General features: G+C 36.4%; 1 protein-coding gene across 1 annotated transcript in view; it reads right to left on the bottom strand.

Annotated features, from left to right (window-relative positions):
* Positions 1–7,587: 7,587 nt before the first annotated feature.
* LOC126198531 (myotubularin-related protein 13) overlaps positions 7,588–25,248 on the bottom strand; it is a 219,927-nt gene continuing 202,266 nt past the window's right edge. Inside the window, exons 31-36 of the mRNA XM_049934926.1 lie at positions 24,422–24,569; positions 24,125–24,334; positions 23,853–24,009; positions 21,477–21,683; positions 17,607–17,689; positions 7,588–12,402 (exon numbers count right to left, since the gene is read on the bottom strand). Of these exons, the coding sequence (XP_049790883.1) occupies positions 12,310–12,402; positions 17,607–17,689; positions 21,477–21,683; positions 23,853–24,009; positions 24,125–24,334; positions 24,422–24,569 (898 nt within the window). The 3' untranslated portion in view covers positions 7,588–12,309. The remainder of the gene's footprint in view (positions 12,403–17,606; positions 17,690–21,476; positions 21,684–23,852; positions 24,010–24,124; positions 24,335–24,421; positions 24,570–25,248) is intronic.

Here is a 25,248-nt window from a genome sequence, read left to right as displayed (position 1 = left end):
ATTCAAGGGCGGATATAAAAGAAATGGGAAAAAATTTAACAAAAACGACTACAACGGGCAATTAGCATATGGCCAGCCTGTACAACATATACAGACACGAGCTCCCAGCAATAATCAGCCCATGGTTTGGCAAACACAAAACAATACCAGACACCCGAATAATCCACAGATAGCGGAATTCGGCCAGCAAAGTTATGCACATATGCTGAATAACACGCAAAGACAGAGAGAATTTGAGTCGAGAGCCTCACAGGATACTGGTGTAATCCAACACCAACACTGGAGTAATCAAACACTTAACAGTCCATATAGTAGAAGTTACACCTAACCCAGAGACCGATCACACCGCGATGCCGGAAAACTTGAACCGGTCACGGTAGGCCCCCATACTGTGACCTGGGAGGAAAGTGGGGGCACGAGCTTGATCGTCAGTTGCTTCATCAGATACGATCAAGGTAGTTATGTGAAAGATGATCTGTATCAAAGTAGTGAGGATAGACATGAAAACTTGACAGAGGGCAAGGTACAAGCTACTACTAAAGTCAAAATATTTGACCTTGGTGTACCAATCATGATTGGAACAGGTGCTACGATTAATTTGATGTCACAGGGATTCTTTCAAGAACTGAAGAAACGTGGGCGTATACCCACCTTGCCAGTGCAAAATTGCAAGGTACAAACTGCGACTGGTCGGAGATCGAAAGGAGTCAAAATTCGAGCTTTAATTCCCGTCCAATTAGGTCAGTTTTCTGTATAGTGCAATTTTTTGATAGAAGAGAAACTAATAGTTGATTGTTTAACGGTATGGATACATTTAGGACATACCAAGTACAAATTGATATAGGCAAGGGCTAATCTCATTTCACAGTAAATAACAAATTATTTGCAATAGACCTAATCAGGGGAAGTACTGACAGACGTAAAGCTGAAGTTACTCATGACTTTGAGGTTCAATTGGTAAATCTCACAGTCATGTTTATAAGCACATACAACAACGAACAGTCGGTGCTAGAAGAGATAAACCTCGACACAATAAACACGAAGATAAGTGAATCAAAGAGCTTGTCTCAAGAACAGCAAGCAGAACTTAGGGAACTGATACTTGCTTACATATGTGTATTTGAAAAATGACCAGGTATCACTAAGGGTTTTGTGTACAAAATGGAAGTATATCCTCACGAAACTTTTTGTTTTACTTCATACCCTATACAATGGACAAAGAGGGAAGTAGTAAGAAGAGAAATTAACAGAATGCTTGAATGGGGCATAATACAAGCATCATTTTCCCCTTATTGTAGTCCTATTTTGACTGTGAGTAAGCCAGATGGCAAGGTGCACTTGATCCTCAACACACGCAACATTAATGAGATCACTGAACCAGTGCAAACACACCCAGACAATTTAGTGGAACAGCTTATGAAATTCCATGATGCCAAATTTCTTACTGTAATCGATCACCGGTACTCTTATTGGCAAATAACTCTACATAAAGGAAGTTGGAATATACTGGCTTCGTACGTGGGGGCAGGAGATTCGAATTTCAAGTATTACTGTTTGGATTTAACATAAGTGCACGTGTATTTGTATCTGCTCTGGACAAAGTGCTAGGACCGGACCTTTTGAGCAAGGTAACAGTATATGTGGATGACCTTTTAGTCAACATACCCACTTGGGTAGAACACTTAAGATTAATTGAACAAGTATTGAACCACTTTTCCGAACATGGAGTAACAGCAAATCTCAAGAAATCTAATTTCGGACAAGAAAAGGTAAAACTTTTAGGACACACAATCTCTTCAGAAAGCATACTGCCAGATCGTAAAAAACTTGATGCTATTAGGAACTGTCCTGTTCCTCAGAACAAGAGGCAATTAAAGCCATACTTAGGTCTAGTCTCACTTTACAGGAAATTCATCCCTAACCAATGTATGAACAGTGATGCCTTACTCAATCTGCTCTGGAAAAACAGACCTTGGTTATGGAACAAGCAATGTCAAACTGATTTCGAGAACATCAAGTAAGCCTTATTAAATGCTAATATTTTATCTCAACCGGACATGGAGGAGGATTTTTGTTTATGCACCAATGCGTCTTTTCAAGGTTTGAGTGCATGCCTTTTTCAAATGGTAGAAGAAGAGAGAAAAAACTCATCCCTAAAGTAATTAGCTTCGCCAGCCACACCTTATCTGAAGCTGAACGTTCATATTCAGTTACACAGCTTGAGGGTTTGGCTGTAATTTGGTTCCCTAAAAAATTTGAATATTTTCTTTGGAGTAAACACACAAAAGTATACCGTTCTCATCAGTCTCTATCGCTTTTGTTAACTTTTACATTGTTACACCAACGGAGAACCAGGTGGTTTATGTATCTTCAAGAATTCAATTTTGAAACAGTGTACATCAAAGGAAACCAGAATGTAATAGCTAATGCTCTTTCTCGATTACCACAAGGCTTCAATGAATTTAATGATTCTTTAAGAGCATGAAGGTAAATAAGAGCTATGTTGATGGAAGACAAAACACTCCGACCATACTATGTCCACATGTGTAAAAACATGGAGCAATTACAGCCAGAAGAGACACACTGGAGTAAGGTAAGAGCAAAACTTATGCAAAATGGTGATGAAAAGTTAAAAAGACTTTTCACTAATCGCAAAGGTGTTCTGTTCTGTAGGAACCCTCCCAAACAACAACAATGGCTTGCGTGTTTGCCAGAGGACTATGTGGATGATTTTATCTTGTACACACACAATACTTGGGGCCATTATGGCACTGCAAAGTGCACTGACAAAATAGGTAAATATTGTTATTTTCCCAACCTTAAACAAAGAATTGTAAGAAAGTGTATTGTCTGCCAGGAAACAAAACATTCTAACATCTCCAAACAGATTGAACTACATCTCATTGTGGCTAAAAAAACCTCTAGAAAAGGTGTCTTTGGATGTGGCTGGACCCTATCCCAGAGGTAAGGATGGCATAAAGTATTGAGTAGCTCTGTATGATATTTTCACCAAATACATAAAATTGTATGCTATACAGAGCACTACAGCCAATTCAATTATAAAATGAATTAAAGAGGACTATTTTGTTAGAGCAGGAAAACCAGAAGTAATGTTAACAGATAATGCATCATATTTTACTGGATGTAAATGGAAAGAGTTTGTGGATTCCAACCAAATCAAACATATTTTAGTATCCAAATTTCATCCCGAAGCATCTCCCCTAGAAAGGGTGTTTAAGGAATTCAACAGATTCATAAGAACCTATCATCTCGTAAACGTACCAAGTGGATTGAATATGTCATTCCCTTCTCACAAGTTGTTAACAACCTTCCCCAGATATCAACTGGCTTTACACCACATAAACTGATGTTCAGTTGCAAACAAGTAGACAAGTGGGAGAAACCTTTCCCAAGATATCAATACAGAAATTATCTCTGGATGATAAAATATGACAAGCAGTAATCAACCTTGAAACCTGGGCTAAATACAGAAAATGAATTTATGACAGAAAGATGAAACATATAACACAATTTCATATAGGACAAGAGGTGTTGCTTAGAACACATCCCAAATCCATAAAAACTGGAAAACTGAACCATAAGTGGCAATTACTATACACGGATCGTACATAATTACTAAAATCCCCTATCCAGGAGCATACAGATTGGAACATACGAACACACAAAGACCTGAAATCATTTATGTATTGAAAGGAGGACTTATACCCTCTAAGTTGTATATATGTGTAACATTAGATTTAGGCTGCTGGAAAGTCAAAATTCCAGAATTTATGTTGTTAGTTGTTAAGGAAAATTATATGTCAGATGTGTAAATGATAAGATGGATGGTTGTAACAAGGAAGAATTTTACTTTTGTGTGTCTAGAGACGACGACACTCTAAATGCAGTGCTTTGCCTTGTGCATAACCCAGTTGTAAATAAATAAACGAACTTGTGAAACACACGGTAGCATGCAATGCAATACACAACTCGCTGCAACCCAAGTGGTATCAGAGCAATGCAGCGCATGCACATTGAGGAGCAAGCTAGTCAACAAACCACAAGCACTTGCATGCCAGACAGGCACAGCCGGAAGTGTTGGAGTGCCCAAAACAAACCAACCTGATGAGCTACAGAGTGCACTAGCATTTGTAAAGCCTACTGAATAAACAGAGACAAAGAAAATTAAGAGAGAGCGTATACTACGACTACCACGCCTATAATACACTTCATCTTTCACGTTTATAAGGTGAGTAGAGACGCACACATGACATTAAATAAGTTTCACGACTGCACACTGAAGTGAATGAATATGTGGTTGAATGTATGGAGAAAGTATTAGCAGCCATTGAGCCACTAAACACGTATCTATGAAGATTTAGTTTTAAGTTAGTGTTGTTTTTTCTTCCAGGGAACGATGCATCAACACAGTCTAAAGTGAAGAAAAATAAAATGCTTGTAGAGTGTTAGGTACCGTATAAACATAAGAAAGGACCACATCATGAGATAAATATGGTTATAAGTTTATGATACGTATGTATGTGATAGTGAGAAATGAACTAAGGTTAAGCAGCACTACCAAATAATCAAGGGGTCGAAATCTAACGACTGTGAGCATTGATTACCCACGAAAGTGTCGCTAGATTACATTGAAATTTATATGAACACTTGTTACTTATGTAAACAATGTTTTATGCTCATTATACACATCATATTGATGTTACAACTATGTTAACATCAGCACATGAAATACTTATCCTTTATACAGTGAACATGACAAATAAATATTGAGCTGCACTTTTAAATGTCGAATAAATATTTGGTACGATTGGTATTGTCAGATTTGAATTGTTCTTAGAAACAACAAAATATTTTGTTCTTTGGATTGGTGTTACGTCTATTAACGAGACATAACTGAGCACATAAATGCCTTAATGTGGAATTTCCACAACGTTGTAGTGTATAGATCCATCCTGGAGTATGCTAAACAGGCAAGGTCATGCGTAGTTATCTGAGCAGCACGTAGTATCTATTGTAGTGACTATTGTTTACTTCTCTGATTCTTTTTGAATTGATAAATATGCTCCAACAAGAAGTCACTGTAAATTGAAATGAAATGTATGTCAATATATACCATAATTGAAAACAGAATCTGTTATTGTATGAATGTTATAGGAAGCATGTATAACCAAACGAGAGTGTACTCATATAATTGGAATCAAATAATGTAACAAAAATGAAATCTGACAAAATGTACTAAAACCAAATGACAAGTAATGACCCTGTATATAAAAATGGGAGAGAAAATGTTACAGACTACAATGTATATGACTGATGATAATGGAATGTCAGCAAATGAATATGATAAGTGTATTTTGTAATTGTATTTGAATTTTATTATGTTATGTGTACAGTATGTGGAAAGGACACTGCAGAAACTTTATGTAATGCAACTGTACGTAAGACGGTGAAAAACATGAAAATGGCGGCAAAGTGTTAACTGTACATGTGTTAAAACAAAACGAGGGTGTGCACGTGGTAAACTAAAAATGCCAATACTTTGTGAAACATTAATTTTTCTGTGCTCGACAATGTCGTAAAACAAGCAAGGAACTTACTTGTCGAAGGATGTCGGATGTACGGCTGGTGTCCCTACCGAATAACTGAGAGCGACGAGGTGAAGTACATTCCTTGGGCTGCTGGTATGGAAACCAGTTATCACCGCACTGAAGATTTCACAAAGGATCACACCACTGAACAGGTGCCTCACAAATTTGTGCACTGAAAGCAACTGTAAATGCACAACATGGACACACTGGCCCCATACTGGACATGTGAGCATGAATAGCGACGATAACGGATGTTGGGCTACGCACGCATACTTTGAAAGCTAAACACTGTGCAGATGCTGACTGACAATAATTGGACTATGCGATTACAGAATGCACTTTGTTAGGAGTGAAACCTTGTAAGTGTTAACAAAAGCTAACATGCCCATATAAATTGATAACCATTCAGGACAACTCCAATGGCCGAAAATAAAAGCTATGTCCATACTGGCCACGACTATGAAACCACAAAAAGGGATATAAGCTCAGGCACTGTTCAAACTCCATATGACGTCAGCGCACAGTGGGGGGCAATTGTATTGAATCATATTATTTCTTTTTCTTATATATAAGCTATATGTAAACTGAATGAGCTATAAACCAGAGACACTACCAAAAAGTAAATTAAAGAGTTGTTATGTGGCAAGGATAATGTTTTGATACATCGTTAAATATCCATATGAAAAAGTAAGAAACACACTCTTCAATTTATTAATTCATGTAGTTCACCCCTTTTGTTTTGAGAAGTGTTAGTGTATGAACGTATGCTTGGATCAATCGTACCAGCATTGTTAAAAATGTGTATTTTAACCGTTCATTAAAAGTATATGAAAAGTTATTATAAAATGAATACTTATTCGCACTGTTATAATTTCAATTCCTATCTGTGAATCATTTCACTCACCACCGAGATCCTGCATCAAGGGGTTTGGTGTAGACAAGAATAATTAACGACATATCAAGAGGAGTGTTCCTGCATCGACATTGTCACACTCAAGACTAAACACAATGGAATTAATGTGAAGGTAATGACTAAGAATTGATAGGCACCTATTGAACTTTTTTTTTACTTATACTAAAAATATTGTGCTTCATACGTTTAAGAACTTTTAGACAGATTGACAATTTCAATCGTTGCGGTGATTATTTGGTACTGCACACTACTGGAAGCAGCAGTACGCAATGCAAATTATGTTTATTGACCTTTAACGTAATTATATTCAAGGTCTGTTGATATTGGTATCAATAAAGTTCACCCAAATTTTACACAGATTCACAAATTACCTTCAAAATTTTCTCAACTATTCTTTACAATCATATTTTCCAATTATTCAAGCAATTATTAATCCATATCCACTTCCACATATCTATTCAAGGTGGAATGGAATTATTTAAAAATAAATTAAATACGTTAATTTATGCCTAATAAATAGGATGTGTTTTTTTATTATTACTTTGTGTGAGCTTGTCTGTAGACATAATATTAAACATGTATTAAGTCTTTCAAAAGTGAGTGGATGAAGGTTATGAGCTGAAACTGATACATGTTTTCCACTTGCAACAGCTGCAGTCAGTGGGGTACCTTCCTCTGAAGACATGCTGCCCACACATTGCACTCTCATGTTGACTGGCCTAACTTAGCTGCCAGGTGGGCAACTTTTGTGCTCAGCCCTACAGTATAACATTATCAGATAGTGTGTACTAGACATTCCACAGCAGACAGTTCACCTGTATCCATTGCATTGTCCCACTTTGGTGAATGCAGAAAGCTGTTCAATGAATACTTATCGGCAAGCAGGTGACACGGGTAGTACTATTATGATCGGAAGCTACTTTTAATAATTGGGTGTGGATCAAAACAGACGTATGAAAAAAGTTTTCTAGGGCTCTGGGTATCTCACAGAAGTTAAAAAAGATTCAATTCCTGACAGGAGTGAAGTATATGAGAAGTTAAATTATGCTTAAGAAGTAAAAATAGTTTATCTTAAATGTTTTATTTACAGGAATTTCAACAACATTTATATATATATATATATATTTCAATAGAACTAAAACATTGGTGCAACTCACATTGATTTACAAATGGGCACTGTATCCTTTGGCAGTTTTTACCCCTTAAGGGTAACTATAATTAAATTGGCTGTACAAATATAACTGTGTATATAAAAAGCTAAAACAATTTTAAAAATCTTGTAAAAAATTATATGATCAAATTTCTTTTGTGAAGAATATGCTGAAAACTTCAAGAAATGTCAGAGATTTTTTCTGTCTTAAACTGATATATCTCAAATAGTTTCATTATTGTGTGCCATTGCAAATTAATACACCGGGTCTGACACTAAAACTGTTTCTTAGTAAAGAAAACAGAAATTCGATCAAATAATCAGTTTAAAACATTAATTGCATATGGTCATCAGGAACCTATAAAATTATCACATTAGTACAAAAATATTTAAAATGAATTTTATGCTTCATATATGATTAACAAAAGATAAAACTACACTTTGTCAAGAGAACTGCTACATATTCTCATCCAACTGCTGTCTGCTCATCCATCACTTCATGAATGAATCCAATATGCTGTGGCCAGCTGGTTCAGATAGTTGCATCTCAAGCTACAATCATAAAATGTGGCAATACCCTCACAACAAAATGACAACAACTACATTACAATGGTATTAAAACAATAAAGTTTTTTCAATATTGTAACAATTTCTATTTTTATTAGAGCATGCATATAGTACTCAGACAACAGAAATAAATTATGTTCTTATTTGAACTCTGCATTCGTTTTAAATTATTTTCTGCACACAAACACAGTCCAAAAAGAAAGAAAGTAGATATTGCTTTGTCTTATAATTGCCTCTTTGATTGTGATGCAGAGAGAGAGAGAGAGAGAGAGAGAGAGAGAGAGAGCAGACGTTAAAACATTAAGGATGTTTTCATGGAGAATTTTCACCATGTCTTCAATCAACATGAATACGTATTATTTTTTTAGAAACTGGATCATCTTTTACACGTGTCTTGTGTCTCGCACCCCCCCCCCCCCCCCCCCCCCATTCAATCTCTCTGAAACCCTTACTTATTACACAAAATGATCACACAGTGTGTTTCATTCTCAATATAATGTTTACAATGTGTAACAACATAACGTTAGCATAATTATCGAATAATTCTTTAATAGTTATTCAGTTTGCCTGTAACAACATTTAAATTGAAAAGGACCCCTTCCTGCAAAGGTAAATTATCAAATTTGTGGCTTGAAAAGAGGACTGAGGGCCAGTTTTAGTTGTTACTGACTAGGAAACAGTGGGATTGAGTTTCGAGAGAGAAGATATTTCACACTCACTGAATAATTTGTCTCTTAATACTCTATGAATATGATAATGAGCAACATGGTAAAGAAATGCAATGATCATCAGATGCACCATGATGTGAAACACCATGTAGCATTGCAGAAGAACACTACAAAGCTAAGAGAAGAATGCAAACGAACGGTAAACAGATTTACAGACACAATACTTCTACCTTTCTCACTTTAACGCATTTAATGGGGTTAGTATGTGCATGTTCATTTTCAATTGTAGTTGTAAAATGCCACTCTGTATTTACAAATAAAATTGACTACAGTGCTGTAACAGCAGAAAACTCTTTAAAAATATAGGAAACTTTCCTGTTTCTTATCGCAGTAGTAACGAACAAACAAATATTGTCCACATTAAGAAATTCCTATCCCTGAATATAAAAATGCACCACAAAATTCACATGTGTTCACTTTGAGCTCAGTACTAACTTTTAAGCTGTACCTAAATGAATAAAGTGGTACCCTCTTTTCAGAGGCTAAAGAACAATTGTATTCTACAACCAATTTATGTGAACAATAAAATAGGTTTTTCCCTTAAGAAAGGGCACAGAAGCCACTACTCTTGTTTTCTGTCTCAACTATAATATAAAATATTTGAGTTACAGGTACAATGTTGAATGATAAAAAATGTTGGAGAAGAGGGGGAGGGAGGGAAGGAGGGAGAGGGAGGGGGAGAGAGAGAGAGAGAGAGAGAGAGAGAGAGAGAGAGAGAGAGAGAGAGATGTATTTTTTGCTCCAGCAGCCATGAAACTGAAATTGGCCCCTCCTTTCATCACACTTTCTGGCAGTAAATATTACATAAACTGTTCTCATATAACATCAAGCCTTAACATTTTCACAATTTCTAATGAATTCTTGCATTCATAAATATTGTTACCCATATCAAAACATAATACTTATACATTTTAGTGCTGTCGTATATTTAAAAAACTGAAACAGAACAAGGGGAATCAAGTAGCAATACAATAATACATAGGAACTTTATGTATTTTAATATGTGGAAGAAAATTGTGAAGTCAAATAAGGATTACCATGTCTGAGTGCAGAAAATGTGAAAATAAATGTGATTATTTAGAGTTTTAGTATGAATATTACGATAACAGACAGCCATTAACAAGCTGCATAAGCACTACTCAAGCAGTCTCACATAGACAATGCAACTTTTGTTAAATGTTTTATGCTACAACAATAAAACAATATATGAGCCAATTATGTTCACAATTCACTGAAAATTAAGGTAGTTTTGTACCATCAGTTTTTATTAACAATGATTACGTCCCCCCTCCCCCAACTCTTTAGGAAGATATCAGTGATGTGCTCCATAATGAACATTTCATATGATGTAAACAGCAATATCACTGGCAATTTACAATATGAGGTACTTAAAATGTTTAATTGCACTAAGGACCAATTTACAAGTTGAAAAATATTTATCAGTCAATCATTCTCACTTTAACCACATACCTGGAGATCGTTAACTCTGCAAGTTAAATATTAGCACATACTAAGCATCTATAAATAATGGAAAACAGAAGCAGTTGGTGTCAAACAAATAATAAATGGTATTTGTAACAGATAGTGTGAAACCATGAAAACAAGTGATAGGTTTCATATTCTGCAGTTGCATTATTTGACACAATGCACATAACAGTTGACACTACAAAACGGTAGCAATACAAAATGTAATTTAAATGATTTTTCAACATATATTGTAATTATCCAAAAATGGCCGGAGTATGTCTTTATAACGGGTTGTATTGAAACATCAGCACACTATTTTACGAGTTACATTATCACCACTATCACAATGACAGAGAATTAAACAAATACTGCAAAAGGTGTACAGAGAAACATCAATTTTATGTCAGAACAATCACAATAGTGCATTTTGCATAGATAACAAAACAATAACAAGCATTAGAAATACAACTTTTATAAATATTATCATGGATAATAAATATAACAATTTTAGAAATAGTGCCTCTTATGAGATTCTCATAAGTAAAATATGCCTCATTACCACAGGCAATTGTTAAGTGGAAAGAAAAGTGTTCAATACTGAAAACAGGTGGGAGAAATGCAGAACTTTTAGACAACAGCCCTATTTGTCAAATATATTCCGGCCTTTGCTCTAACACATAACATAGGGAACTAGTTTTAAAAAAAAACACGCATCTCTAAACATATCGAAGAAAATAGATGAAAAGAGCACTGACTGAACCAGATACCTAATACTAGCAGAGCTAATATAATTTTTAACAATCTCCACTACTGCTGTGTAATGGCAGTCTTTTTTTAAAATGCTCTTCAGAGCAAAAGAGGAAGCATTCAATAACTCACAAGGAGTCACACACAACACTTTAGTCATATTCACTGTAAACTCTAGAGTCTACTGAGGGTCTCTATGTGGCATTCACTAGACCTTTCCTAAACTGCCACTGATTGTTTACAGGAATTAGTTTCAGATAAAAACTATACTTTGTGCACAGTTATCTACAGTACAATAATCACGACATTGCTATCCACTGCCGGTAGACACGCAGCATTTATTTCACAGATATCTGATATGCGCATGGAGACACACACACACACACACACACACACACACACACACACACACACACACACTTTTGGCAGTTGAATTCAAGTTCTTTCCTATACAATGCTACTTAAATGTAAGAAACACAACTGTAAATTCACTCTTCACAACTGCATACTCTGTAAAATAAACAAGTTTGCTTCAACTATCAATAAACATTATTTTCTTACTTTAAAATTCTAATAAGCATTCCTGCTGGATTTCAAGCTATCACAAAACATACTTTGTATGTACAAATACTTTAAAAAAATCTAAAATCTGACAAACAGAATTCTTCATTTATGGTCCCCCACTATTTCTTTTGTCAAAAGCAGCTACAATTGGTTCAAGATATACACACACATTTAGCAACTAACTTTTTGCTTTCGCAAAACAAATAAAATCACAATGTCACAACACAATGTTATACATTACTTGCATATTGTTTCTGCATGCATTTAGAGCTGTTACACATATTGTGCACTACACAAAGTTTGTTCATCCTAATTATCGGCAGAAAACTGTATTTCAGTGCTGAACATAATTCTAACAATAAACAGTATGCAATTATCTTTAGGATTTTATGAAGTTTTCTGAAAAATCATGCCATTATTCACAGTATAATACATCAAATATACAAAAAATGAGCACAAGTAAGCTCACACGAGAACGTAAGCTCTGAGAAAAGCAAAACAGAACAACAGTAATATCAATTTAAATCACAGCAAATGTTAAGTTTAGTGAGATTTGCTCGAGTTTCACTGAAGGCAGGCCTGAATTTTTTCAATCCATTCTTGTGCTGTAGCTGCATCACTTGCACAAAAATTGTATGTCCTTCGGTTGGTTCTCAACTGAAAAGGAAGAGATTTAAAATTCAGATACAATTATTTTAGATACACAATTAGGTTGGTGCACAAGTTTGTATCATTTTTGTTTTGCATATTGGTATTCCAGTTTCTACAGGTTTATTTACCGATTGTCATTTTTATTTGTAGTCAACTGTTGCTATTTGAGTTTAAATATTGTTATTTTGTCATTTGGAGACAGTGAGTGGAGCTGTTGGCACTAGTAAATGAAAAGCCAAGAGGAAAAATCAGAATACTTCTGACATATTCTTCTGTTTGAGTTCAATAGATGAGTGACAGCAGTGAAGGCAGGCAGAGACATTTGTGCTGTGTGTGGGGATAGTGCCACTGGACAGAGCATGGCAAGAAAATGGTTTTCTCATTTTAAGGAGGATCATTTTGACATTAGTGACTATCCATGTTCAGGAAGACCTTCAGAGTTTGATGCAGATCATTGAAACGCATTAATCCACAATGATCCACATCAGTGTACTCAAGGACTAGCAAGTATTATGAACTGTGATTAATCCATCATGTAACATTTGCATGCAATAGGGAAGGTTCAAAAATCAGGTGTATGGATACCGCATGCTCTAATCAAAATCGCAAAAATCCGTGGATGGCCGTATGTCCATGTCTGCTTGTTCGGCATCAATTGGTTCATGAACCTCAACCATTCCTATCCTGTATCATTACTGGTGGTGAGAAATGGTCTCTTTATGCTAATGTAAGGAAAGGAAAAGAAAAGAATGGCTGAGCCCAAACAAAGCAGCAACTCCCCATATAAAGACCTGTGCGCATCCACAAAAGATAATGTTATGCATCTGATGGAACAGCGACACTATGAACGGCTTCCCCGAGGTGTAACCATAACTGCTTACAAGTTTGTTTGCATGGCCATCCTCCGCAGCAATCATAGAAATACTTGTTTTGTAAATAAAACCGTCTTTTCCTGCTGCCACTTTATCCCAGATGCGTTTCGCCTTTTTCGTTTTCTAAGGCATCATCAGTGGGATCTATAATGATAGAGTTTTGTTAGTATTAGATTATTAAACAGTTCATGTCATGATTTTTTATGTCAAAAATTAATGGCATACAATTTGCTGGCCTTTGTTTCCTCCCAACTGGTCTGGAGGTCGCACTACCACTTTATTACTGACATATAAGCACGACTTTACATTCTGACCTCCTTCACACTGTTCACCATGTTTCTCTTTCTTTTTGTGGTGTACTATTGTTCTTTTGCCACTCAATATAACCATTTTGTCACACGCTGCTTTTAACAACATAAATATTGCAATTCCATTACATGTTTGCTTCTCTTTGGCATGTTTACCTACTTGTTGCCACCTAACAAGACTTACTTCTATTCATGACGTTTATACCTTGTGTGTGTGTGTGTGTGTGTGTGTGTGTGTGTGTGTGTGTGTGAGAGAGAGAGAGAGAGAGAGAGAGAGAGAGAGAGAGAGAGAGAGGTTTGGTGACAGCTGATTTGACTTCTCATTTTAATATTCTGTGGAAGGGTTCATGGATAAGTGAGTGAAGAAAATATATTGGGTGGTATTATTATTATTATATTGGGTGGTATTATTATATTAATCCTCTTTGGGTGCATTATTCTATTATTTTATCTATAAGTGTAAATAATAAATTGCTTGGCATTTGTATTTGATCATTCAACAGGGTTTTCCTTTCTGCTTTGGTTTTCTATATGTGGTGATTTTTTGGTAGGGTTAGGTGGTGTTTTTTATTGTTCATTCTAATTATTTTCATGTCATCTTCTCTAGTGGTTGGTTTGTGATCATGTTCTCTTAGGTGTTCTGCAAATGTGGAGTGGTTTGTCCCAGACTTCCAGGCTCTCATGTATTCTTTGTATCTGATATCAAATGTTCTGTTTGTCCTTTGTATCTGTCTTCACAAGAGTTACACTGTAATTGATATATACCTGCTTTCTGGTATATGTCCCTGTTTTTTGTCGATTTTGGGGTGTATTTTTGTACAGAATTGTCTGTTGTGTATGCTATGTTTATGCCCTGTCTTTTGAATATGTTGGTGATTTTATGGGTGAGTTTGTGCTTGTACGTCACTGTATACCATCTTGTGTTCTCTCTCATCTTTTTCTGATTATCCTGCGAAGTTATAGGATTGCATGTTTGTGTTTGGTTCTGTTGTGTTGTTGTCTGTGGTTTGGTGCTATCTGCTTTTATTTTACTTTTAATTTTGTTGTTTAGCTTTGTGACTATGTTATTATTGTAACCATTATTTTGTGCTATCTACATTATTATGTTCAGTTCTTTTTAGTAGCTTTCTTTGGTGAGTGGAACTATGTTGAGTCTATGCAGCATGTGTTGATAATGTCCATGGCTGTTGGTTTATGGTAAGTTTCAAACATATGCTTATTGCTTTGGTTTTTGATTATTATATCCAGAAAGTTAATTTGGTTATTCTGTTCTCTTTCAATTGTGAATTTTATATTTTTATGTATTATTTTGATGTCAGTATGCAGTTTTTCAAGTTCTGTTTGTGGTTCATCTACTAGGCAAAGGATGTCGTCCCTATCCCTGAACCAGTATAATATGTCGTATTCTTCTGCTACTGTTTCTTTGAAAATGATCTGTTCAATTTGGTTTACAAAAATATTTGCTAGGGCTCCTGAAACTGGGGATCTCATTTGTAATCCATCTTCTTGTAAATAAAATTCATTACTGAACTGGAAGTAATTTTGTTCTGTTATGAGCTTTATTAATGTGGGTATTTCATTAATATGTTTATCAGGGAGTTGACTGTAAGTTTTCAGGTTCTGATCTATGATTTCTATTGTTTCTGGTACTGGTACGTTGGAAAACATGCTCTCTACATCAAATGAGAGGAGTGTTGCTGTGTCTGATTTTTATATCTTTTATTTGTTGTATTAGCTGTGTAGTGTTTTTAATGGTTCTGTCTTCTTGTACTTTGAAATTTTCAGACAGTAATTTTAACATGTATTGTGAAATCTATTAAGTGGGGGATTTTCTGAAATCCAGTATTGGCCTAACAGGAAGATTTGGTTTGTAGATTTTTGGTTGGCTTCAGAGGACAGGTGCAGTGGGATTGCTATGAGTCAACTTTCTTTTCTCTGTGTTATCCAGTACGATGTCAATATTTTTCAGAGTGCTTTTGTACTTTTGTGTGGAATCTGTTTGTTGGGTCCGATTTTAATTTCGTAATGTTATTTTGTGAGACCAATTCTTGTGTTTTTTCAATGAATTGTTCTTTGTCTATCAGTACTACTGTGTTCCCCTTATCTGCTTTTGAAATGATAACATTTTCATTTTGAAGTTTTCTCCTAAGTTTTCCAAGTGTTGCAGATTCTGTGTTTTTGTGTTGTGTTTTTAAACTGGTTATTATATTCTGGATTTCTTTTTTTACTAGTTAGTCCAATGTTGACACTGCTCTTTTCATTCCTATCTTCCCTTGACAAAACACTTTCTGCTCCTATAATTAAATTTTCTAAGTAATCTTCATCTATTTCTGAATTTACATTGTATTTTAATCCTTTCTCCAACAGCTGATTTTCTTTACTGTTTAGCTGCATGTCAGTAAGGTTCACTAATCTTGGGTAGAATTTGTGTGTGTGTGTTTTTCTCGGCTGTGTATAAAGGTATTGTGTTGTGACTGGAGTTTGAGTTGGTTGATCTTTCTTCCATGAACTGTTACCATTCTTTGTATAGCAGTTTTTGTGTGCTTTGCGACCTTGTTGACCAGATGGGAGAAAACTGTCGTATTATTAATTGTGTGTGCGAGTTGTAAAAGTGTCTTATACAACACGTAATTTAGCTCTTGTTATTTAGAGTACAGGGATTTAATTTCATATTTTAACCACATTTTTTGAGCAGCCTGCGTTTCTTTTTGGGCGCTGGGTGAACTGTTTTTAATCTTTACATTGATATATTTAGGTACAAGATTGTTACATTTGCATATGTTGTTGAATTTTGTGTGTTTTATGGTTTTATGGATGTTCAGATGAAATCATCTGAATTTTTGGAAGAGACCACATGAAATGCCTGGAATGGTCCTCAGCTCTCTCTCTCTCTCTCTCTCTCTCTCTCTCTCTCTCTCTCTCTCACACACACACACACACACACACACACACACACACACACACACAAGGGATAAACATCATGAATAGAAGTAAGTCTTGAACATATACTTCATTAAGTTAGCAACAAGTAGGTAAACACGCCAAAGAGGAGGAAACACGTAATGGAGTTGCAATATTTACGTTGTGAAAAGCAGTGTGCAATGAAATAGTTATATCGAGTGGCAAAAGAACAACAGTACACCACAAAAAGAAAGAGAAACATGGTGAACAGTGTGAAGGAGGTCAGAATGCAAAGTTGTGGTTATATGTCAGTAATAAAGTAGTAGTGCGACCTCCAGACCAAATGAGAGGAAACGAAGATCAGCAAATTGTAAGTAATTACTTTTTTGACATAAAAAATTGCAATGTGAACTGTTTAATAATCTAAAACTAACAAAACTGTATCATTATAGATCCTACTGATGATGTCTTAGAACAAGAAAAAGACGAAATGCATCTGGTATAAATAAATTAAGTGGCAGCAGGAAAAGGCAGTTTTATTTACAAAACAAATAACTGCTTGCATTTATTGTCAGCAACTGAGATGTCTTGTAGAGACAATTCAAGAACAAAGACTAGGAAGATTGCGTGAAGTGAAGCTACTCTACAATAATGCTCACCTGTATTCTGCCATACTAATAAAGACCAATATAAAGGATTTCGGTTGGGAAGCCATTCCACACTCACCTTACCACTTGGTTTTACACCCTCAGATTTTCAATCTTTTGCACTCTTTATCAAACAATATTCATGGAACTTTCTTTCCGATGAAGATGCACTTCAAAATGGCTCGATGAGTTCTTCATCTCAAAATTACGGGATTTCTACAGTTGCAGAATCAAAAAGTTACCCAAGCACTGGCAGATTGTTGCAAATAGTGAAGAATATATTACTGACAATTAAACTCGGTGCTATGTGTGTATGTTATGTTCATTAAATTTATGGAAAAAATGCTGCAAACTTATGCACTACCTAATACTTATTTTAAATTGCGCAGCATTAAGAAGTGGATAAGCAGCAAATAATGGTAGAATTTAGAACAAATATTTTCAACTAAAAAATAAAAGGACCTTCATGTCAATTAACTCACATCAAAAAATGATTTGTCATCAGTCTTCTTGGGCGGACCAGGAGTAGGGGCTGCAGGTGTTACTGAGACAACTTCTGCCAAGTCTGTAACAAATATGAATAAAAAGATTAAGAACAGAACTATAACCAACATTAGCATCAGAAATAAGTTCTTATATTTTAGAGATTATTATACATAAAAATTACTATGTATAAGCAGACTTCCAGTTTTTCTTTTGTGCTCGTCCAAATTTAACCCCACCAGAGCTTGTTTGTTGGAAGACTTGCATAGCTTAACTGAAATCCCTCATTTTCAAAACTTACGATTTAGGACATTATTAGTAATCAAAATTTTATGGTTCATGAGTGTTTCAGCCTTAAAATATAATCCCTTCCAAAATCCAGTATTGTACCCACAATGTTTCTGTTTTCAAGAACATATATGTGATACCACACAATGTGATGTAGCTTAATGGCATGTGTTGCGAGATTTATCTCAGATACAATGCCAAATAACTTGGAAATGGCACAACATATTGAATTTTTTTCTTAACAATTATTTCTCAGCACAGCCTACCCTCCAACACCCTTACAAGATTTTCAGACTGTTTCTGACCACCCTGTGTATTACCTTTATTTGTCACAAATTACTACAAATTTCGAATTTGTTACACGAAGTTCTAAACACAAAATTAGCTACATGTAATCAGTAAATTTTATCATAGGTTTTTCTCTTTTTTGTAACAGAAAATCACTCTCTTGCTTTAAATATGACCCCACTTATCTGCCTTCTGTCTTTCACTGTGTTCACAAATTCATATACTGGCCACATGGCATCTTGACTGATTAGCAGCTACTGATCATATGAACAACATGTATCATCATACAAGGTTCACAGCTGACGAAAAAGGAGAAGGAAATCTGCCATTTTTATACACTTTACATGCACCAGATTGGTGACTTGGCCATTCTGTGTACGACGAAAGCAGTTTTAAAAACATTGCTACACAGAGCTATAACAATTTCTGGAGAGGCCAACTTAGATTCAGAGATTCAACATCTGAAGAATGCCTGTTTAAGGAAATTTTTCCATGAAAGAGATACTAAAAAATGCACATTTGCTCAATTATTACTAAGTTATCTACCTTTAATGCTTCTCCCAATTTATGGGACTACACCTAGTAAAACAGACAAGATCTCTGACAGACAATATTTAGACTGATTTTCTGAATTGACCTCAGAATTCTTGAACTTCATTATATTCTTTAGGGGTGAAGCAGCAGCTTATTGTATCATCTACACACACAGCTACAGAATGTTGAGCGGAACATCAATGGCACATTCATAATTCAGTATTGTATACGTTAAGAGTTGCTCACCAGAGCTTCACAAACAAGCATGTAACATGTTTAATGAAACAGGAAATTTATTCCTGAATTGATCTAGTGGGACTCTGCCATTTAGCATGATGGTGAAACGATAATGTGTAACAGCAGCAGCTACATCCTTAGCAGCACGTAAAGCAGGCACTCTGCTACATGGAAACATATTGAGTGGTTCAGTTTCTAATGTTAAGTGATGGTACTACTAGCACTGTTCTGTCACAGAAGTGAACACAATCTCTATTAATACATTTTCATTGGTTATTTGCATGTTTTGTGGATCACAATGGTGACCTCTAGTTATGAAGTGGAAGAAGTCAGTTTTACCATTATAGTATACTTTCTCAATGAAAAATATAGAAACATGTGGACCATTTATGTCTTCTCAAGTATGGTTTTCTTCACATGCATACATTGATTTATAGTTAACTGTGTTCAATCTCTCTCTCTCTCTCTCTCTCTCTCTCTCTCTCTCTCTCTCTCTCTCTCACACACACACACACACACACACACACACACACACACACACACACACACAGAATTCTTCACTGGAGTAGTAGGAGTTGTCAAGCAGACATGATTTCAGTTTCTTGCTGTAGTTAATTTTATTATCTGTTACATACAAATTCCTTGACTACTTCAAATCAATGTAAAAAAATAAGTTGGCCAACAATAGGCAAACTGATTCTTTTATTTCTTTTGTCATTGGTCTTCTGACCAGTTTGATGCAACCCACCAATCACCTCACAGTAGCACCTACATCCAACTTCCTCAATTATTTGTTGTTCATATGAGGGCATGTTGGAAAGTAATACCTCCAAATTTTATGTGAAATTTCTTAAAGATTTTTGAATGAAACAATCTTTATTAACATTCTACATCTTTATTGCTCATTTCTACATATTTATTTCTTAACACAGTCTCTCAACAAGAGACCAGTTTACTGATACCGTCACTGTAGAATGTTTGACTTTGTTGATGGAGCCACAACCTCACCTCTGCTTGCACTGCTACATCACTATCAAAATGAAGTCCTCAAAGGTGTTCTTTAACTTTTGGAAACAACTGAAAATCAGAGGGAGCCAAACTGGGGCTATAAGGAGGATGGTCAATGAGAGTGAACCCAAGGCATCGGATTGTTGCAGCACTCATGTGGGGTCTGGTATCGTCATACTGAAGGATAGGGTGCTCCATGTGGGGACAAACTCATCAAATTCTAAATTTGATTACAGCATGTTATTTCTCATGTGCCGTCATAATTACATTACACACCACCATGCTACAAGTTAAAATTTGGACCCCTCTAGCGGTAGCGGTAGAGGACTGCAAATGTGTACACCTGAAGAATAAGATGTAGACTGAAATTACAATGAAATGAACACCCTTAGCTGCTTACAGGCGTTGACATACGTCAACGGGGACAGGTGAAAATGTGTGCCCCGACTGGGACACACATGGCAGATGCTCTATCCATCTGAGACACCAAGGACACAGAGGATAGCGCGACTGCAGGGATTTATCTCTGGCATGCCTCCCGCAAAACCCACATTCTCAACGTATTGTCCCGCACTATATTCATAGTGCCCCTGCCCATTATATTCATTACTCGCGGCGCGTTGCCGATTCCCGTAAGAGTTCGGGCACTGTTGGTGCATTCGCACAGAAGAAGAAGGTGGTCAAGTGGCCAGTGAGCCTTATATATAGATGATGTAACTTGCCAAACGAAAGTGTTGGTATGTTGATAGACACACAAACACACACACAAAATTCAAGCTTTCGCAACCCACGGTTGCTTCATCAGGAAAGAGGGAAGGAGGGAAGGAGAGGGAAAGACGAAAGGATATGGGTTTTAAGGGAGAGGGTAAGGAGTCATTCCAATCCCAGGAGCAGAAAGACTTACCTTAGGGGGAAAAAGGGACAGGTATACACACACACACACACACACACACACACACACACACACACACACACACACACACACACACACATCCATCCGCACGTGTGTGTGTGTGTGTGTGTGTGTGTGTGTGTGTGTGTGTGTGCGCGCGCGCGCGCGCGCGCACACGCGAGTGTATAACTGTCCCTTTTTCCCCCTAAGGTAAGTCATTCACAACTTTCGAATTAAGAGTAAAGGGCAAGTTTCATATCGATGTGTTTCAACACGTCAGTATTTTTAAGAGTTCAAATGAGGAAGCATAAGCTTGCAACTACAATTCTTAACTTACTGTAAGAATATGTAACGCACACCATTCCCTACCGAAGTTGCCAGTAAGATACATGGCCAATATGATGGGCACAGCTGTTGCAATTTAGTACAAAAAGAGCTGAAAATGTCAGATTAATGTTTCATTTATTTCTACACAGGACGAAAACCCTGTCTAATCTTATGGGACTAAAAATAAAAAACTGGATAAACACTGCTTCTTCTCTACTTGACAAGTTGCACATCGAACAAAAGGGGCTGTATTTGATATTAAATAGGGACAGACAAATCAGCACAATTATCTTACCAATATAACCCTTGCAGTGTGAATCCTCCATAGCATCATAATAACGCAGTTGGTGCTTAATTGAATCTAAAACAAACCAACGCTGTTTCCATCCTTTTAACAGAGCACCACGTTTATACAAGTATCCTTCATGTGTTCGATTTTCTGCTACATTGGAGGAGAACTGCTCGTAGTACTGCTGACTTGATGTCTGAATAGTGGTTACACCTGGAAATTGGAACGTGACAACATTTTGCATAAAAGGATACACTCATTAAAATGAAAGCCAGTAAATGTATTTCTTTGTTTAATAATAAGACAAACTAATTTCTGTTCTCTTTTGGTGACTGTCTGACCTGAATGAAAGGAATGTTAAATTAGTGGACAGAGCAAAGGTGTAATGGGAAATTCAACCTTAAGAAATATTCAAAAAATAATCTTACAAATTAAAAGGATAAAATCAATGGATTTGCCCAGATAAGATTTCATTTGACATGAGTAGTAAAATGAGGATACCGAGAGCACAGAGGGAATCTTGGAAACAAGTTGAACATTCATAAACTTAACTGAAAGACCAAGAAAGCTGAAAATTTAGGAAAATGATAGACAACTCAAATAAGGTCACTGAACCAGAGGTAAAAAATATGAAATGCAAATACCCAGAATTAACACACACACACACACACACACACACACACACACACGATCAAAAGCAGTTGCCTGTGTAGATGGAGGTGGGGAGGAGGCAGGGAAAAAATGGACTCTGTTTTATGTGCTTCAACCTGAACAATTCACCATAATGTACTTTCAGAAGTGTTTCAAATAAATGTATTAATACTTGTCACTCTTGTACAACCACACTTCTAAAGAGGAATTACTTCTGATACAAATAAATCTTCAGTAGCTCCCATCACACCCATTAAATGCTTCACACTGAAACCTTTTGCTTCAAAATTTATATGTATCTCCAGCTACAATGACATTATACCATCCTGGTGTTTTCTTTGATATCAGCAGAAATCTGAACACTTGAGGGAAATATTCTCTCTCTCTCTCTCTCTCTCTCTCTCTCTCTCTGTGTGTGTGTGTGTGTGTGTGTGTGTGTGTGTGTGTGTGTGTGTGTGTGTGTGTAGACATGTGGGTGGGTGAGCACAACCAGCACTGTTACCATATTTAATTTCAGCTGGGTATTGTGCACTTCTTGGGGACAGAGTGACTACATAATTCTTGGTAAATCCAAACTACTATCCAATGCTTATTCTTTTTGCTAAATGCAACCCTGTTAGGCAGAGGAGATATTGCATCTCCTCCTACTTGCCTCCCCTTTCCTTCTGAAATCCCCAACCCCCTCGCCCCCTTTCAATGCCTATTACAACAAAGGTAAAAGAAAAGAGGCCAGCTAGCAAATATTTCTGGCAAACCTATGAAATTGCCAACAATAAAAGTTTTACTAATTACTTGTTTTTATTGTTATCTCTCAGGTATTTTCATCATCACAAGTTATTCTTCACTGCCCAACTGGAAAATTCATTGTCTAACTGAGGAGTCAGTTTACAGATAAGTAATCAATGACACATGAAGAAGGGATGGTTCACGAAAGCACCAAGCCTGCAGTCAACTGAGCTGTGCCCGATAATGAATTAATAAGTTATAAACAGCTGATCTCAAGAGCACATCCACTCTCTTCATTCCACGTACTAGATCCCCCAGCATAGCACGAGATCCCTCAGCACAGAATGTGAATGCCACACACCTCATGTGTTTTTTTGTTACCTATAAAAGCCATATCTGCATTGCATTCAGGGATGACAAAAAAAGGTAAGAGGAGAAGGAAAGTTAGGAATTAACATCACGACAGGGCCGAAGCACTGGAAGACAGAGCACAAGCTTGGTTTGGTCAATGATGAGGAAGGAAATCAACGTCCAAGGCAATATAATATTTGACAGTCTAAATGACTTAAGGAAACCACAGAACATCTAAATCTTGATGGTGGGACAGGGATCTGTACCCTATTCCTCTCATACAAGACTTCCGAGTTTTAAGCTATTCCCCATCTTTCTCAGAGACAACAGAAACCTGAGCAATGGAAGGTGGTGTATAACATTTCCACCACATGACATTAATGAAATTCTGAAATAACTTAAAACAGTTAAATTATACCCTAAGTGTTGGTAATGTGTCTCATACAACAGCATTTTTTCTGGTCTTTTGGACAGTATGCAGATTACTAACATCAAAATAAAATTCAAGCTAACCTAACAACATGTACTCACAGTCACCAAATCAGAGCAGAAAATAACATTCCACCGCAAAATCCAATCCCTTTGATTGGCAAAATTACAGTGAATGCCTACAGTAACTCAAATAAGCATTAAACATGAGGAGCTACTTCTTACTTGAGCTCCCGGAACCACTGTCTCCACCAGTCCTGCTTAAGGTTTGCGACGTTAATGTACCATCCGCAACAGCTTTGTACTTTGTGCAATTCTTAGGAACACTTTCAACACACTTCTCATGGCAGCTATATCCACAATCCACACAACGCATACCTGTCTGCAAAAATATGAAATAATAAAAATGAGAAATGCGAAACACATTATCAAATAAATCCATCTAAACTTTTATTCAAATTAATCAGAAAAAAGTGCTAGTTATCTGATAAAGTTACCTTCACAGGCCCCCAAAGAACATTTGTGCACATATCACAATACGTGGGTGTTGTATAGTTGTACCGCTCAAATCTGTGTGGATGAGAATAAACGTGTGCAGCCTCTGAGGCACCCACCATCTTTCCACGCATAAGTATTTCTAGAGTTGAACGCTTATGTAGTAACCGGCCATGGTAACGAACCAACTGAGTACTGAAGGATGCATGTCTCTATAAAGAAACAGATACACTTTCCAATAATAAAAAGATTATTTAACATACCTGGTTCTTAAAAATTCCAGTGGCATAAAAACTTACCGTGAGGGAGTCAGTTGTTGGTAATTCAAGTTTATCCCACAAAACCCTCCATTTCTGTGGTAAGTGGCCAAGCTCTGTTTCTAACCTGTGTATCTCTTCCAACAAATGCGAAAACGCATCTGGAACACTTACTTCTACATCTTCATACCTATAATTGAAAACAACCAAAATATAACATTAGCATTTAATTACATTACAGATTTATCTCGGTAATCCTTGTAAAATCAAAGTCCTATTCCACATACCAAAGCTAGCATGAAAGGCACCTAAAGAACCTTTAATTCATTAACAAACTGCTTTGGTGTGTGTGGGAGGGAGTGTCGTGAGATCAGTTCTGATGCTGCTGCAACTCACTTTTTTAAGTTCTCTCTGTGACTAAATAAAAGATTTAATTTATCAATGAAAATAATCAGTTTTTGAAAATAAAATGTAATTGAATAAATAAAAAAATCTACTCATCAAATGGCAACAGGAGAAACCACATACAAAGGCACTGAAATTTGCAAGCTTTTGGAGCCAGTGGCTCCTCCTCCTGGCAGATGCGTTGAAGGGGGAAGGGAAAGCACTGGTGAGGTTTTGGAAGTGCGGTGAGTTCAGAAAAATCACCCAGAACCCAAGGTCAGAGAAACCTGAGAGCTTAAAGATGGAAGACAGGGCAATAAGCAACACAGAGAACACTGATAAAACATTGTGCAAAAGTTATTAAGAGCAGAAAGCTAAGTGTGTTATACACTGTAGAGGTGGGGGCAGGGAAAAGTAGATAGGTCGGAAAATAAAAGGTACAAAAATCTAAAACGGAGTGAAGAATTGAACTCTTACCGAGGAGA

This window comes from Schistocerca nitens, chromosome 8 (assembly GCF_023898315.1).
Source record: "Schistocerca nitens isolate TAMUIC-IGC-003100 chromosome 8, iqSchNite1.1, whole genome shotgun sequence".
Lineage (NCBI taxonomy): Eukaryota > Metazoa > Arthropoda > Insecta > Orthoptera > Acrididae > Schistocerca > Schistocerca nitens.
Note: the sequence above shows the minus strand (reverse complement) of the source record. Positions and strands in the feature narration are given on the sequence as shown.